At 55.7% G+C, this 16,510-nt stretch overlaps 1 protein-coding gene across 2 annotated transcripts in view; it reads right to left on the bottom strand.

The window, feature by feature from the left end:
* The window catches only part of KIRREL1 (kirre like nephrin family adhesion molecule 1), a 111,422-nt gene that overhangs the window by 19,312 nt on the left and 75,600 nt on the right, over window positions 1-16,510 (bottom strand). For both annotated transcript variants that reach the window (XM_070396073.1, XM_070396072.1), the window contains exons 2-3: window positions 2,691-2,840; window positions 777-926 (exon numbers count right to left, since the gene is read on the bottom strand). In XM_070396073.1, the coding sequence (XP_070252174.1) occupies window positions 777-926; window positions 2,691-2,840 (300 nt within the window). The remainder of the gene's footprint in view (window positions 1-776; window positions 927-2,690; window positions 2,841-16,510) is intronic.

Genomic DNA, 16,510 nt, shown 5'->3' on the forward strand with positions numbered 1-16,510 from the left:
CTGAGGAGGAGGGTGAGTGCTGAGGGCAGAAGGGAGGCAGAGAAGGGGTGGAAGGGCTGAGTGAGGCTGAGAAGGAGCAAAGGGGGCAGGTTCTGGGGTCGGAGACAGCAGAGTGGGAGAGAGAATGGGAGAAGCTCCCTCTGCCGGGAGGGGCTGGGAGAACAGGAGAACAGGCAGGGTCTCCACCAGCCCAGCCCTCTGCCCTGGCCCAGGGAGCCTGTGTCCTTGGACAGCCTGGGCACAGGGTGCCAGACCTCACACCCCACATGCCCCTCCGGTGGCTGCCCAAGCCCCCATTTTACTTTCTTCAACCTGGATCTGGCTCCAAAAGAAATTGAAAGAATGCCCTAGCTGGTGTGGCTCAGTGGATAGAGCGCTGGCCTGCGGACTGAAGGGTCCTGGGTTCGATTCCAGTCAAGGGCACATGCCCAGGTTGCGGGCTCGATCCCCAGTAGGGGGTGTGCAGGAGGCAGCGGATCAATGGTTCTCAATCATCATTGATATCCCCCCACCTGCATCATTGATATTTCTCTCTCTCTCCCTCTCCCTTCCTTTTTGAACTCAATAAAAATATATTAATAAGAAGAAAAGAAGTTGAAAGAAGTGGGGGGGGGGGGGAGGCTAAGGAGAGAGAGGGTCATGGGGCAGGCGTGAGGCCAGGAGCAGAGGGAGAAGGAAGATGGGAGGGTGGAACAGGAGAAGCGGAGGGGCTGCCAGGTGCCAAGAGAAAGAGGCGGAGGAGTGGCTGAGGGCACGGAGGGAGGTGGGGCTATTACTGAGCACGGTGAGCTTGGCGCGCCGGGAGCGCAGCGCGGCCTCCGTGGCCTGGCATTCGTAAGAGGCATCATCAGAGAGCTCGGCGTCTGTGATCTCCAGGTTGTACTGCCCGGCGTCTGCGGAGCCCACGACCCGGTACCGCGGCCAGGCTGCAGGGACAGAAAGGGGGAGCCCAGTGTGAGCCCATCCCCACGTGGGAGCCAGCCCGAGTGACCCGCGCTTATCCTCTGCCTGCTCCTCATCCCCACTGCAGGGTCCACATCCCACTCCCAGCCAGCGCCCCCCTCCGCCTTCCCTGGGAACCCATCTCAGCGGATAGGGATGAGGTCCCAGATGTGGGTGCTGTGACGTCATAACCTCCCACAGTGAGGCTGGGGGCCATAACGCAGAGGAGGAGGACCAGGGTGGAGACAGGAGGTGGGGAGGGGGTGGAGTAGGGGAGCAGAGCAAATCTCTAAAGCAGTTTGCAGAAAATGGTCCCTCATAATAATAGGAAAGACAAAAAAAAATAAATGTGACAACAGAGAAAGAAGAGGGAGAGAGGGGGAGATGTGGGACATTGCAGCACCGACATGAGCTCATGGGCCAGAGGAAGGCCAAGGAAGCCGAGGCCTCACCCTCACTTGCCCAGGGAGGGATGGTGAGGCAGGTCCTACCAGCTCCCTGCGGAGCCCGAAACCAGAGATCCTGTTCCCCCAAGAAGCCGTGGCTGTGGCCGGTGGGCCTCAGAGAGTCGGGCTCTGTATTCAGTCTCCCTTGCTGCTGCCCAGCCCCTCACTCTCCTGCCCCCACTCCTGTGCCCACATCAGCGCCCTCCCACTCTCTCCCTCTGTCCGCAGGCTATTGATTCTTCTCACTCCATAGCCATCGATCTCTTTCTCTCTCTCCCCGTTTCTTTACCTTCCTATCATCAATAGATCCACCAGACCTATCTCTTCCCTTTAATCAGATTGCTTTATACAGACAAACCTCCCCCTCCCCCCTGCATTAGTACAGGACAACCACAGCAAGTCATCCCAACCCCTCGGACAATAATAAACATATACAGTCCCTCCCAGACTTCGGTCCTTACACAGCTTTAGGGTGTTTTCACAAAGTATATTCTCATTTGGTTCAAAACTCACAAATGCACTTATAAGGCGACAGGCCTGGGACTCTTCCCCTATTTTATACGTTGGCAAGCCAAGGCCCAGAGAGGTGCAGTGACCTTCCTAAGGTCACCCAGCAGGTAGGTGGCAGAAGAGCACCAGCACCAGGGCCTGGACTCCTCATCTCCTCGGCCAGGCAGCCTCTCCAAAGAATCTACTTACTTTGGAATTCAGGAGGTTGGGTTTGGGTTTGTTTGTCTGTTTATTTAACTTATTACCAACTCACATTTGCTTCAGCACTGGCTCCAGGGCGCTTAATAAAAGCTTGTTGAATAAATAGATAAATAAGTGCTCAGGCTGATATTAAAGTGAGTTTTCAGCCTCTGAGCAGACATTGCTGGGCAGGGGCAGGGGCAGGGGCAGGAGAGAGGCTGGAGCGAAGCCAGTGGCATAAACATGGCCTGTCTCTCTCCTGCTCTGCAGGGAACTCTCCCAGCACCTTCTGCTTCCCCTGCTTCTGCCTGAAGCGGCTCTCCTGGTTTCTGTCTGTCTGTCTGTCTGAACTCTTTTACATGAAGATCTCCTGGTTTCTCTGGTCTCTCGGGCTCCTCGTTGCCTTTCTTGAGCGAGTCCATAGGAAGAAACAAAGCAGAGCAGGGTTTGGGGAAAGCGGGGAGCAGAGGAGAGAGCCCGACCACACCCCCGAGAAGAGCCTGGAGCACAGAGAAGGGAAGCCGAGGCCGGAGTCTATCCGGGGGACAGAGGGGCAGTGGGTCCACAGATGGGGTCGTCAGGATGCCGGGCTAGCTGGGTGACCCCACTCACCTTTGAGTCCCTGGCCCATGCCCAGCGCCAGCCCATCCTTGGTCCATTGCACGATCCCCGAGTAGTTGAGCAGCACACAGGGGAGCACGGCCCGCTGTCCGGCCACCACGGTCTGATCGGCTGGCTCTTGGCTGAAGCGCGTCTGGGTCCCTGTCAAAGCCAAAGGCGGCACCAGGTAAGGAGATGCATGGGGAGAGGGGATCCACCCAGAGGCAGCCACTCCCGGCTCCTGCTCCCGCCCTACAGGTTCCTGCTCTGGCCTTGCATCGGCTGGAGAGAGAGGAGGCCTGGACCTTGGACCCTCCCGTCTGCCCACTTCAGCCCCAGCACCTTCCCTGCAGGATGCCACACGCTCACCCTGATCCCTTTCTCCCTCCACGGTCCCCAGGAATGGTTTCAGGAGCCCGAGTGCTCAGCAATCATAGGAAGTGGAACTATTAGCAACGGCCTTGGAGACGGGGCTAGTCGAACCCTCTCAGCTTCCAGATGAGGACACCGAGGTCCTAACCAAGGACACCCAGTGGATTAAAGGCAGAGCTGGGATTCGAACCGGAATCTCAGAACTCCGGGCCCCAGGCTCTTCCCTCCCACTGCCCCTCACTGACACCCGTGTCAGTCAGCGCTGGCTCACAGTGCTTAATAAAGGCTTGTTGAATTAATGAATAAATAAGTACTCAGGCTGATATTATAATGGTTGTGGCCTCTGAGCAGACATCGCCTGGGCAGGAGGCAGAGAGAGACTGGAGCAAAGCAGGCGTAAAGCACATTCCAGTTCCAGGAAGCCCGTCACCAACGCTGCCGGTGACAGTTCCGTCCCCTTCATCCTGAGACATGAATACACCATTGCACCCTACTTGCACATGCTCTGTGTGAGCCAATGTCAGGGAGCACACATGTGCAACCATGTGGTCCCGCCCCCTATGAATGCATCCAGCAAGTGCTAAGGGCAGCTTCTATGGGGCAGGTGTGTCCACGTGTGCAGAGCTGCCTGAGTGGCTGTGTATCCAAAACCAAGTGCCTATGCCCCTGGTGCGTGGCGCACGCCCTGTCCTGTGTATGTAGTTCTGGCACATACTGCGGGAGCTGCATCCAGCCACCCGCTGGCAGCCCAGCCCGGAGCACTTGATTAGAGAACCGCAGAGTAATTGCCTTTAATGGTGGAACCTAAGTGGAGCAGGGAATTGGACGGCGGTTTCTTCTCCCCACCACTCCCTGCGCCCGCCTGCAGCCCGCGTGCCCAGCCCAGTGGTGGGCAGGCCCGGGCATGGCGCATGACCTCAGGAGCAGAGCCTCAGCTTCCACGCAGGGATGTGGGAAAGAGGGCAGAGGTGGAGGGGCTGCGGGACAGCAAGGGAGAGGTCTGAGCATCCTCCCACGTCCCCAATTTGTCACACCACTGTAACCCAAATTAATTTTCCCCAGGACGCCTTCCCCTTCTCTTCCTCTGTAGCTCCCAAGTCTTTGCAGAGACCTCCATCCCAAATCCAACTGTTTCCAAACTAAGTTTTCCAAAATTTCTCTGATTCTCCATTATTTTGTGTATAAGGAAGCAAATGAAACCTGTCCCTCCCCTTTCCAAGACATCCCTGTAAATTATGAGACAGGATCCTAGTTTGTCCTCCTCTTCTTTTTTTCCCCTCCTCAGCTTCATTTCTCCCCTTCTTTCCAAACCTGCTCCACTTCCAGGAAGTCCTCCAGGATTGGCCCCTTAGCTCCTTGGGCAAACACAGCTTGTCCCATCACTCGGCCCTGCTGTCACAGGCCTGCCCATGGGATTTCAGATAGTCTGTGCCCATGCTTTTGTTTGTCATGGGATAGAGGGCAGTGGGTGGGTGGGGTGTCTGCCCTAACTGTTTACCAGAATGAGAACCTCTGCTCAAGGCCGAGGGCTGTGATATCTTTCTCCTCTAAATTTCCCTGCACGTTTGACATCCAAATTGGTTGCTGCACATAAAGGGACCAAGAAGAGGGGGCCGGGCCAGGAGTGACTGATGGCCAGCTTATTATGATCTAATACACAGAGGAAGCATCTTTTGGTTAAGGGTGCAAATCTAGCTCTTTGGGTCTGCAGGGGATCCGGGAGTTGGAAACAGGGCTCCTCCCCCACACCCGTGAGCAGCTCCCCAACTCTGCTGACCTGGCAGTCCACCCATGTCTTCTAAAGAGGCAAAGGATAGGCTCGCCCATATTTCCAGGGGAGAGGGTGGGTCAGGTGAGCAGCCAGCATTATTAATTCAGGCACTGTCCTCATTATTATTTAAATTTATTCATATCATTGCGCATTTCTCCAGTGTAGCTTCATGCTGCAAACTCTCCACACTCATGCTTCTCCTTCCACAGCCCCCAGAGCCTGAGTCAAGGGCTTGGGAGTGGGGCAGCCGGAGAGCCGTGGCTCGGAGATGGAATTGATATTCACAGCGCTCCTGCCTGGGGCTGGGACACCCTGGTTTCCTAGTGAAGTCTCCAAGGACAGCGACAAGCTGGCTCCCTGTCCACTGGAGCAAGCCAGCAGCCGACCTGCAGTGGGACAGTCAGCAGAAGCCCTTGGGGTCAGAGTCGGAGGCGGAGATCTTGCCGGAGGGCGGAGTCCGTGACCTTGGCCTGCCCCTGCCCTGTCTGGCCTGTGTGTGCTCACCTTTGCAATGACTCCAAAGACAAGTCTGGACTAAGAGCCACAAAGGTTCCATTTAAGAGCACAAGCTCAGGAGACAGACGGGCTCATGGAGTGCGCCTGCCCCTTCCTAGCTGTGTGACCTCGGCCAAGTCACTTACTCTCTAAGCCTCGTTGCCCTTATTGGTGAATTAAGGGGTGCAGACATCTCCCTGAGCGCTGTGAGGACTAAATGGATGAGGCTATGACATGCCAGGGGCATTCCTGGCACGTGCCCACTAGTGGGAGCTATAACCCTTCTCTCTCCTGGGTGGGTAAGTAGAGGGACTGCTGGAACCCTGAACAGTGACATGACAAAGAAGGGGTGTGTCCTCCTGGGGATTTGGACGAAAAATGCCCTCTGGGTTTAGGCCTGGAGGAAGAAATCTAGCCTGGGGGCTGGAGGATGGAGGCAATGATCCTGAAGAGTCCAGAGGAGGGACATGGAGGGTCTAGGCCAGTGATAGCGAACCTTTTGAGCTCGGCGTGTCAGCATTTTGAAAAACCCTAACTTAACTCTGGTGCCGTGTCACATATAGAAATTTTTTGATCTTTGCAACCATAGTAAAACAAAGACTTATATTTTTGATATTTATTTTATATATATAAATGCCATTTAACAAAGAAAAATCAACCAAAAAAATGAGTTCGCGTGTCACCTCTGACATGGGTGTCATAGGTTTGCCATCACTGGTCTGGGGAATTTAACTCAATGGAAAGGCAGCCTAGATCCTGGCCGCAAACAGCCCTGAAGCCAAGACAGAATGAGACAGAGTCCAGTGCCCACAGGTTGGTCCATGATGGGGAGAAAGCCCCAGGCCTGCATGACCAGGTCCCCCGCTCTCTATTCTGCACACTCCACACCTTTGTCACCCCTCATGCCCTTGGCCAGGCCTTTCCCAGATGGGACACTGCTCTCTCCCCGCCCTTTGGGATTCAAATAGTTACCTCTTCTGTGAAGCCCTCAGTCACTGGCCAGCGAGCCTTCAGGGCCCTTTGCATCACTTCTCGCCTCAGCTATAGAAGGTCCACTCTGCACTGCTCACCCCATCCCTGCCCTGCCCGAGGGGTGGGGACATCATGTCACTGCGAGCTCCAGCCCCATCACCTACGGGGCCTGGCTGCCAGTCACAAAGCAGGTGTTCTGAGCAGATCTGTTGATTGACAGAATGAGAGTGAGCACATGCCTGGGTCAACAGCCCCACCTGAGAAATACGGAAAGAAGGCAGAGCGCCCTGCCCAGGCTAGGCCACAGAGCCCAGCAGAGGCAGGGCAGCAGGAGGGTGGAGGGCCAGGACAGGGTCCACTGCAGGAGAGGAGAAGCATTGCGGGGCAGGGCTGGCAGTCCTAGGAGGCTCCCTGGAGGAGGGGGTAGCAGTAGATCAGGTGGAGGATACAGAACTTTGGAAGCTTCTGATGCAATCATGGGGTGGTCATGAGAGAATACGGGGATGGTGAGGAAAAGCCTAGAAAGTGAGCCTCAGACTCGGGCCATTGTCCAAACCTGTCGCCTGGGCCTCTCCATCTCCCCTTGATACTGCCCCCTCACCCAGGACACTTCTTCCATAGCACCCTCCCACCTCTTGTTCTCAACCCTGATCTTCCCGGGTGACGCTGCCTTCCAGCTTTATCCACCACCCCCCTCTTCCACCCTCTGCACCGCACTGGGGTCCAGGGGCAGACCAGGAGCCCGTCTCAGAGCCAGGCCTGTCTCAGCCTCTGTGTGTGAATACATCTCCTGTCCCCACTGGGCCTAGCCCCGGGGCTGGGACACAGCCTCCCTACCAAGGCCCGGGGAAGACAGAGGGCTCGAATCCCATTTTTTACTAAGAACTAAGTGACCTCTAAATCTACCACAGAGCGGCCGAAAATGCTCACAGATTCTCAGACGTGCGTCGTATCCTTCTTGTGAGCATTCATGTACTATCACACACAAGTGCACACCCCCCCCTCCCACACACACACCCCTCTTCTGTACCTGTGCGTTTATGTACATGTCTCTGCACCCCATGGGCATGTGTCCGGGCCCACGTCAGGGTCCATGTGCCCTGGCAGTCATGCTCCCAGAGCCTTGCCTGCCAGGTCGGCCAGGAACCAGAGAGGGAGTGGGGCCAAGCACATGAGAAGCTCGGGAGCCCGGCCGCAGGAGAGGGAGGGTGGAGGCCAGGCCCTGTCTCCCCAGATTTATCCTGTGAGCAGTAATGAACCCCTGGGCTTGAAGCAGTCCCACTCTCTCCGCCGGGATAGCTGCCCGTTCAAAGACAAGCCTTTGATTCACACCGACAGCTCTCAGATGGAACTAAATCTCTCCACACTCCACTCTTCCGCCCTCTCTGCTCTCCTCACTCGTCCCGCCCCCAGTGTTTCCCCTCCAATCCCAGCCATTCCTGTCCTGTTCTAGGAAAACTACAGCAGCCAGAGCGGGCGCCTCCCATTGGATCCTCTCACCAAGAAAAGAGGATTGCCGTTCCCTGGGCAGGGCCAGCAGAGGAAAGGAAAGAAGAGCAGAGGTTAGCTCTGGATAGACAGAAGGTGGGGGAGAAGGGGGGAATGGGCCGGGGGGGTGGGGGGGGGTGCTGGCAAGGGCCGGGCAGTGAGGATAGATAGCAGAGAAGGACAGAAACTGGCCCCTGGAGGCAAATGGAGAAGCAGGTTCCCGGTTCATCTAGGACCTTGAGACCAGCAGCTCTTGGGCGGGAAGCGCCAGGCCTGCCCAGCTGGGCATCAGGTCCCTGGATCCTGCCTCAGACAGAGCGCCGCCCAGAATCTGAAATGTCAGAATGGGATGCGACTTCCTCTCCCAAAGACAAGTTTGCAAACAGTCACAGACGATTATCACCCCCACCTTCGCCCACCAGCACTTTGCCTTCATTCACAGTTTGGAATGAAAATGACTCAGTGAAGAGTGGGGGCCGCAAATGCCCTGATTCCATGGGCCCAGCAACCATTGCCAGCTCCCCACGTGGGGTCCTCTCTCATCCCAGGAGGCCGCACTCCCTCCCACAATCCCTTGGCCAAGCCGCCCTGGTGTCTGTCCCAAGGCTGGGGCAGGAGAGGGGCGTCTTCCCAGGGACCAGATGGGGTTTGAAAGTGGCTGCGATCTGGCCTGGTTTCTTGCGTTTGAGCAGACCACGGAGGCCGGCCACAGAGGTGGCCACAGGCCTGGCGAGTATTCACAGTGACAGGGCATAGGAATTGATTGGACTTGGCCAGTAAATAGTCACCCCAAGAGGCAGAAACAAATCCTCATGAGGCATGGGACCTGGCCCGATGCCGCCTGCAGGGACAGAGAACTCTGGGCCCAGTCAGGAGCGGGGGGCTTGTTGGTCCTGGCTCTGCCCCCGTCCAGCTGAGTGGCCCCGGGCAGGTCACTTGACTTCTCTGGTCTCAGCTGCCTGAAACTCTAAGAGAGGGAGGGAGCCGAGTGACTTGGCCCCAAGGGCCTTTCCAGCTCTGATGGTCTAAGATTCTGCTCTCCTGGGATCGCGGGCACACCTTGCGGACACACCTAAGGACTCACCCCGCGCCCGTCCCTCTCAGACGGTGAGGAAGAGCTGGTGTACCTGGGGCCGTCCTGGCATTTCCTCCCCGAAGGGTGGAGAGGGAGGGCTGTGGTTTGTGACACTAACCGTGGCTGGGAGGACCCAGATGATGTACCCCGCAGAGGAAAAGAAAGGCCATTCTTCGTTTCCCCGTAAGCACTCCGCACCAGCGTTCCTTACACCCCGTCCTCTAGGTTCCCGGTGGGAAAAAGGATAGAGAGCAAGTCATTCGGGTCTCGGAAGGGCCCTGCCAGCCCAGGCCCAGTCACAGGACCGTGAGCTCCCAAATACAAAAAGACTTGCAGCCCGGCAGTGTGGCTCCGTGGTTGAGCGTCAACTTAGGAACCAGGAGGTCACAGTTCAATTCCCGCCAGGGCACATGCCCGGGTTGCGGGCTCAGTCTCAGTTGGGGATGTGCGGGAGGCAGCCAATCAACGATTCTCTGCCATCATTGATGTTCCTATCTCTCTCTCCCTCTCCCTTCCTCTCTGAAATCAATATACATATATAAGACTAACAGGTGCAGCTGAAACCACTGCACCCCTCCCCCCCCCATACACACCCCCCCCATTGGGACCTCTACTCCCCTCTACCCTGCACTTGGGCTAGACCTGATCTGGCAACTCAACGTAAATGGGCTCTGGCAGGGGACCCTGAAATGCTTTATGGAAAGGACAATGGCTTTGTGAGCTCACGGGATGTGGGTAAAAGCAGGTAGGACAGGAGGGAGCAGGAAGGGGGGAGGCAGGGATGGTGGATGGCTCTGCTGAAGACCGGAACTTCCTTCTGGCCTCAGCAGGCAGGAGAAGCCTGCAGGAGAGAGGAGGCAGCTGGCTGGCAAGGACTTCAGCTCATATAGGATAAGAGGTAAGAGAGCAAGAGACAGAAAGAGGGAAGGAGATGAGAGAAGGTAAGCTAGGACGGTCACAGAGCCACAGAAGCGTTGGAGAAGGCCGCAGAAGCTAGGGTGGGAAGACAGGAGAGGAAGAAATGATCTGCCTGCCCTCCTCCCCGCAACCTAGAGAAGCCACGGAGGAGGGGCCCCCGTGCCGGCAGCCCCCAGTCCACAGAGTGGGAGGAAGGAAACTGACACAGGTCCCTGCGAGATGGCCAACGGGCAAAGACAAATGAGAATACCACAGAGAAAAGGACGGGAGAGAGTCACAGGCCCAACGCAGAGAGCAAGGCAGATGAAGAGCAAGCTGGTGGCAGGGAGATGAGGGAGAGAGAGGCTGCTTTAAGGGCAGGTAGGAAGGAGGAAGGAGCGAAGGTGACACTGGTATGAAAGAGGCAGACAGAGGATAAGATAAAGAGACAGGAAGGGGAAAGAGAAGAAAGTTAAATTAGAAAGAGAATCTGAAGGTTAGGGCTAGAAAGGACTTTGATCACCAACCCAACACATTTATTTTGAAGAAACTGAGGGTCAGCGAAGGAGAGGGAGATCTGAGGCAGGCATGTCTCCAAATTTCTGGCGGCATCTGAGCCAGCCTCCCAGTCACAGAGGGCTCCCTTCCCCAGGGGCCGGGCACACCCACACTTGCTCGCCCAGTGTTGACGGTGGGGGTGCGATGGGGGTAAGGAGTGTACCTGGAACCCTCCTTCGCTAAAAGAAGGGAGCTAAAGGGGGCATTTAGAGGAAAAACTATGGAGAAGCCTGGAAAGGCAGATACAGAAAAAAGTAACAAGACCATCTGGGAGAGGAAAAAATGAAGAGGAGGAAAAGGAGGAGGAGGAGGAGGAGGAGGAGGGAGGAAAGAAATTGAAGAAGGCCTGGGGGCTGCACGGACAGATGGGAGGGGAGTTCTGGAGCATTTAGGTCAAAGAAATGTAGTGAAATCCTTGAGAAATAGAAGGGATTTTTGAAGGATTAGCCAAGGGGAGGGAGGAGGAGAGAAGAGGTGGGTTGTATCTGAGGCTGTTCCAAAGGCAACTCAGGGCAGGGCCCTGGCCTCTCCCCCAAGAGAATGTCCCAGGTGACTGCTACCACTTGCCTCCCCCTAAGGGCATCCTCAAGGGCTGGCTGATCTTTGCTCCAGGCAGAGGTGGGTGCCCGCTGGAAGGAGATCAGTGGGTCACCCCTCTTCCCCCGCTCTTCCCCGCCACCCTGCCTTTTCAAGGGCAAACGAAAAGTCTGTCCTGGGACCTAACTCCATTCCCTCCTCCTACAGTGACCCCTCCCCTCTCGCTCCTCCCTCAGGCAGGTGGTTGTGCACAGGCCTTCACAGAGAAGTTCAAGTTCTGCTCTGAAGGCCACCCTCTGGGGGCTTTAACACTCTCAGCCACCACTGTCAGGAATATGGCTTCCAAGTACAATCTGAAAGTAGCCAGAATGACCCGCCTCCCCACACCCCCGGGTCCCCTCCATAGGCTCAATGCCCAGGAAGAAATGCAAGCTGGTCCCCAGGCCCTCTCCAAAGAGGTCTCCTGGCACTTTTAGAAACAGCTCCAGGATGACACAGCCTTGCACCTGAGAAATCCAGAAGAGTGAGGGCTGGGGCCACAGTAAGGAGGGCATTTTCTCCTTTACCTTGAACCCAAAAGTGCCAGAGGGAAGCCCACGTCTTCTGATACCAGATAAAAGCTCTTAAGGTCACTGCTCTACTTCTAAGCCGAATGAGCTTTATAGTTTATACAATCTCTCCACCTCCTCTCAGGCTCCTCTGATGGGGGAAGGACAGGCAATCAGAATAGGACCACAGATGATAGGGAAGAGGGTTTCTTACCGACCCTGGGAAAGTGGAGGACGAGCTACAAGGGGGGAAACAGGGCTGTGAAAAGATGAGACCCCTCGGAGCCCAGATGGGTCCATCGCTCAGAAAAGAAAATACGTTTTGAGAACAAACCCAGGACAGGACACGCTTTGATTGGGTTGCTGGGCCTGGACCCTGACCGCCTTCGGGAGTTTGCGTCGGAAATACTGATCACTCTGCGGTCCCAGGAACGGGCTGAGCCGGGTTTTCACACCATAGAACATGAGCTGCCTTATCATCAGACTTCAAGATCCTGGCAGGAGACCGTGGACCACGGACCCTGCAGCCCTTATCCCGCCCCTCCCGCTTGCACGCGGCCCTTCCTCCTCGCCCACATGTAACCGGCCGGCCAGTAGGAGAGGGAGAGCGAATTTACAGGATGATCGCTGCTCTCCATGCTGCCGGCAGGATGGGAATAAACGCTCACATATGATTCAACCCTGTCTCTGCTCAATTTGGCTCAAGTAGTGACAGGAGGCCCAGACCGGTTGTGTCCAGTATCACTTCCCTTAAAATCAAAAAAAATTTTAAACAGCAAAACAGCAGATCCAGGTGTCAGATCTTCATCTCCTCCCAGAGTCAGGAAGCCGGCCTCGCAGATAACTCTGCAGGCTCCCCAGCACTGGCAAGATGGACGGTCTGACTTCTGAGCCAGGGGAGCAGCTCCTGCAGGAGGGCGCGGGCTCCGACGGATGCTCTTTAAATTGGCGCCAGCTCTCCGCTCGCTCCTCTGAGGAAGGCTGAGTTGGCAGAGGTGCTGCTCGCCTGTAACACAGGTGAGTCCCCAGGCCCCATTACGGAGCCTTCGTTACAAGCCCCCAGGACAGACATTAATGACTGTGGCTCCCCGGGCGGCAGATTTTTTCATTCGTGTAAGAACCTTCTAATAGTACATGGCAGTGAGCACCCATCACTGGCGGCGTTCGAGACAAGGGCAGACGAGCACCTGACAGCACCGTTCCAGCGGCTCTACGCCACACTCCGGGTCCCAGGAACCAAGAAAAGAGGATTGCCGTTCCCTGGGCAGGGCCAGCAGAGGAAAGGAAAGAAGAGCGGGAGGTTAGCTCTGGATAGACAGAAGGTGGGGGAATGCGGGGGGGGGGGGGGGGGGGGGCGGGGAGCGGTGCTGGCAAGGGCCGGGCAGTGAGGACAGATAGGAGAGAAGGACAGAAACTGGCCCCTGGAGGCAAATGGAGAAGCAGGTTCCCGGTTCACTAGGACCTTGAGACCAGCAGCTCTTGGGAGGGAAGCGCCAGGCCTGCCCAGCTGGGCATCAGGTCTCTGCTCAATTTCCATCCCGGCACTTTAAGAATTCTAGCCACACACCACACACCGCACACATTGTCTCCTTGCTTTGGATGCACACCTATCAAATAATCAATTTGTATCAGTTCGATCGAGGTGGACCGAAGGGATTTACAGCGGCGAAGTTTAAAGGAAGGAATTCTGAACAGAGCCATCTGCAGGGAAAAGAACAGTTCAAAAATGGTCTAGGATGGAAATCGGAGACGTCAGTAAAGCTTTTGTCCCCTGGCAATTAGTCAGGCAACGTCAATGAAATATACAGTGGGACCTGAACAGAATCCTGTTTTGTTTAGGCGTCTGTAGCGGCGCTGTATTTTATTCTGGCTCCTTTTCGCCTGACTAGATCGGTAGGTAACAGATGTGTCTTAGTTGTGCATGTTCCAAATTTACTAGTACAAAAGACTTCGCATATAACAGCTACTGCCATGTGATTACCTAAATTAATAATGAATGGACAACGCACCTGCACTCAGAAAAAGTTACTCGATTCAATACTCATTCATTCATGTAACAAACGTGTTTAGTGTCTACCACCTACCAGGCACCATCCTGGGCTCTGGGCTTCAAAGTGAACAAGACAAACCTGGTCCTGCTATCTCCCAGCTTCCAGTCTAGTCAACAGACTCAAGTACCCGGGCAGTCAGCACATGGGCACCATGATGGAGCGAGACACAAGAAAGCACCTTTGACCAATGAGGAAATTGCATGTTTCACCTGCCTGGCTTCCATACTGCCTTCCCTTGAGCTGAGACCCATATCTTGTGGGCCTTTGTTAGCTCTAGGCCCTTTCTTTCTCCCTTCCTTTCTTTCTATTTTTTATATGTATTTTTCCTGATTTCAGAGAGGAAGGGAGAGGGAGAGGGAGACAGAAACATCAATGGTGAGAATCATTGATCGGCTGCCTCCTGCACGCCCCACACTGAGAATTGAGCTGACAACCCGGGCATGTGCCCTGACTGGGAATCGAACCGTGACCTTCTGGTTCATAGGTCGACGTTCAACCACCGAGCCACGCCGGCCAGGCAGCTCTAGGCCCTTTCTACAGTCATACAGGTTGGACACTGGAAGCCTCGCTTGGCACACAGTAGATATTCAAGAATATACATTTACTCACTAAAATTGCATAAAGCCTTGAAGACGAGAAGGATTTCAACAGCCAGAGAACTGGGGGTGGATGGGCGGTGGGTTGGTGGGGGGCATTCCAAAGGAAACAGCGTGAGCCAAGACACAGAGACATAAAAGACCAGTGAGCAGTTGGAAGTGCCTGGAATCCAGGCACATAAAAAATTGGACCCGAGGTCATATCTCTTTAGAATCAGAAGGAATAAGGCAGCTATTTGATGGTGTGAGTGTGTGTGTGTGTGTGTGTGTGTGTGTGTGTGTGTTCTGTGGTGTCGTGTGTGTGTGCTGAGATAACATGTCCTTGTTTGAGTTCATGTGTCTAGTGAGCTTGTGTGTGTTACTGCATATCTACACACAAGTGTTAATATGTAACCACCAAAACAGAGAATGGGCACTCTGCCTACAGCTAGGACTCTAGGCTTTTCTAATTAATCTCCATTAAAAAGATTTCCCACAAAGGCGCTTCTAGAGGCCCCAGGTTAGGGTCATCCGATCAGTCCTCCTACAGTAAAAGCAGCCCTGACCAGCGGCTGGACCACCCGCCTACCCTGGTTCATCTTACAGGTGCGAGGGGGTGGGTGTTCACTAGCTTCAGGGAGCAGGGGGGCCTGTGAGGGGGGGCTCATAACTAACAGCTGGAGAGGAGGTTCCCCATCAACAGGGGGGGCACAGGGGGAAGGGCCAGAGGGGATCCTTCGGGGCTGGTGACACTGGATCTGGAGGCTGCGCTGGAAGCTCGGTCTCTGTGCGCTCCGGGTGCTCCTGTTCTGCAGAGGGCTTGTAACGAAGGTGCTGATTTCCCCGCTCTCCTCCCCTTCACACCAGCTCCTCTGACCCGCGCCCTCCTCGGCTCCTCACACGTGCCCTTTTCAACTCTTCTACTCACCCCGAATTCCGCTGCTCTGGGGAGCCCCACTTTGCTTACTTGCCCATTTGTCTTGTGTCCGGTGTCAGCCTCGGGACTGGCCAGAGGCCAGAGAAGAAGCCCGGAGCACCTCTCTGAGGAAGGTGCTCACTTCCTCAAAGGCGCATGCAGAGATGTGAGGGGAGGCCCTGGCAGAGGGGACAGACCTGCAGGGAGAGAAGACCCTGGGACAGAGCAGCCTGCCTCTTCCCTCACATGCTCTCTGCTTCCTTCCTTCCCTTTTCAATCTCCCTGTTACGCTCCCAGTGCAACGGGGAGGGTCTCTAGTCTCTTCAGTAACCGAATGCTATTTCGCTGCCCAGGCCTCGTGCGGACGGGCTCCCTTTGATTGCTTGTGACTCCAATCTCAACGCAAATTTAGCGCCTCTGTTTCCTGGAGGAGCCAATATTCCTCCTCGATTATCTCCCTGCAGGGGGACAGGCGCCTGCAATCGAAGGAGCAGTCTATGTCTGCCCCACCCCCCATATGCTATGAGTCCACCCAGCTCACAGTCCCCAGAAGGATGGATGGAGCGGGGTGCAGGGGGTTCTCACAGGAGCACATGGGGCTCCAAGAGCGAGGAAAGGGCAGAGGAGGGGGGCGGGGACAGGGCGGACTGTGGGGAGCAAACGGAGCCTCTGGACACCTGGCTTTCACCAAGTTTACGGGCAGATTCTCAAAAATGGAAGGTGGGGATGGGAGCAGTTTGACCTTTGCTCAGATAATTCTGGAACTTCCTTCCTAAGCCACTCCTGAAATCCTGGCTTTTCATTCAGCACCCCCTCCTCCCCTACACAATGAGCATGGAGCTGGCGGAGGAAGAAGAGGGTGACCTTGGAATCATGTCCTGCACCCTGGAATGCAACTGGCTTCTACCCCAGCATCCTCTGCACCTTGTGTCTTTTCCTAACAAGACCACCTTCTCCCGGCTGGGAAGCCAGAGAGGCAGGCGTCCTCTGGGGGCTCTGATGAGGGAAGATGAGAAGACATGTGTCAGCCCAAGAGGCTGTGAGTTGGAGGGATGGGGCTGGAGGCTCTCTGAAGGAAGATGATGGAGGAGGAAGGTCAGCCTGAAATAAGAGCCAAAGGGGTCGGTCGTCCAATGGGACCCTGGGAAATGGATCAAAGGAGGAGAGAGGGAGTGATAAGAACACATGGCTTTAGGGCAAGAGGGGGGGAGGGGGAGGCCTGGGAACTCCACTGGAGACAGAAGGGTCGAGAATGTGTGAAGGATGGAAGTGTGAAAGCCTGGGCCTGAGGTACATGTGGTTCCTCTCTGACTGTGGGCAGAGATGGAGAGGGAAGGACTAGGCTCAGGGACTCCCAGAGCCTGAGCTGAGAGAGAGGACAGGAGTCATGAGGCCCCACCCCTTGGAATGCAGATGGCAGGCCTCCTGCCAGGAAAGGGGAAGGAGGATGCAGGAGGAGAGGGGAAGAGGCTGATTGCTGAGGGTGGCAGATGGTTGCTGTCATTAAATGGATTCCAGGGCGTCCAGGAAGCCCTGGAGCGGAGACAAGCTGGGGGAGCGGCGGGGAGAGAAGGAGG

Source organism: Myotis yumanensis, unplaced genomic scaffold, assembly GCF_028538775.1.
Source record: "Myotis yumanensis isolate MYYU_CA2020_CCGP unplaced genomic scaffold, mMyoYum1.0.hap1 SCAF_17, whole genome shotgun sequence".
Lineage (NCBI taxonomy): Eukaryota > Metazoa > Chordata > Mammalia > Chiroptera > Vespertilionidae > Myotis > Myotis yumanensis.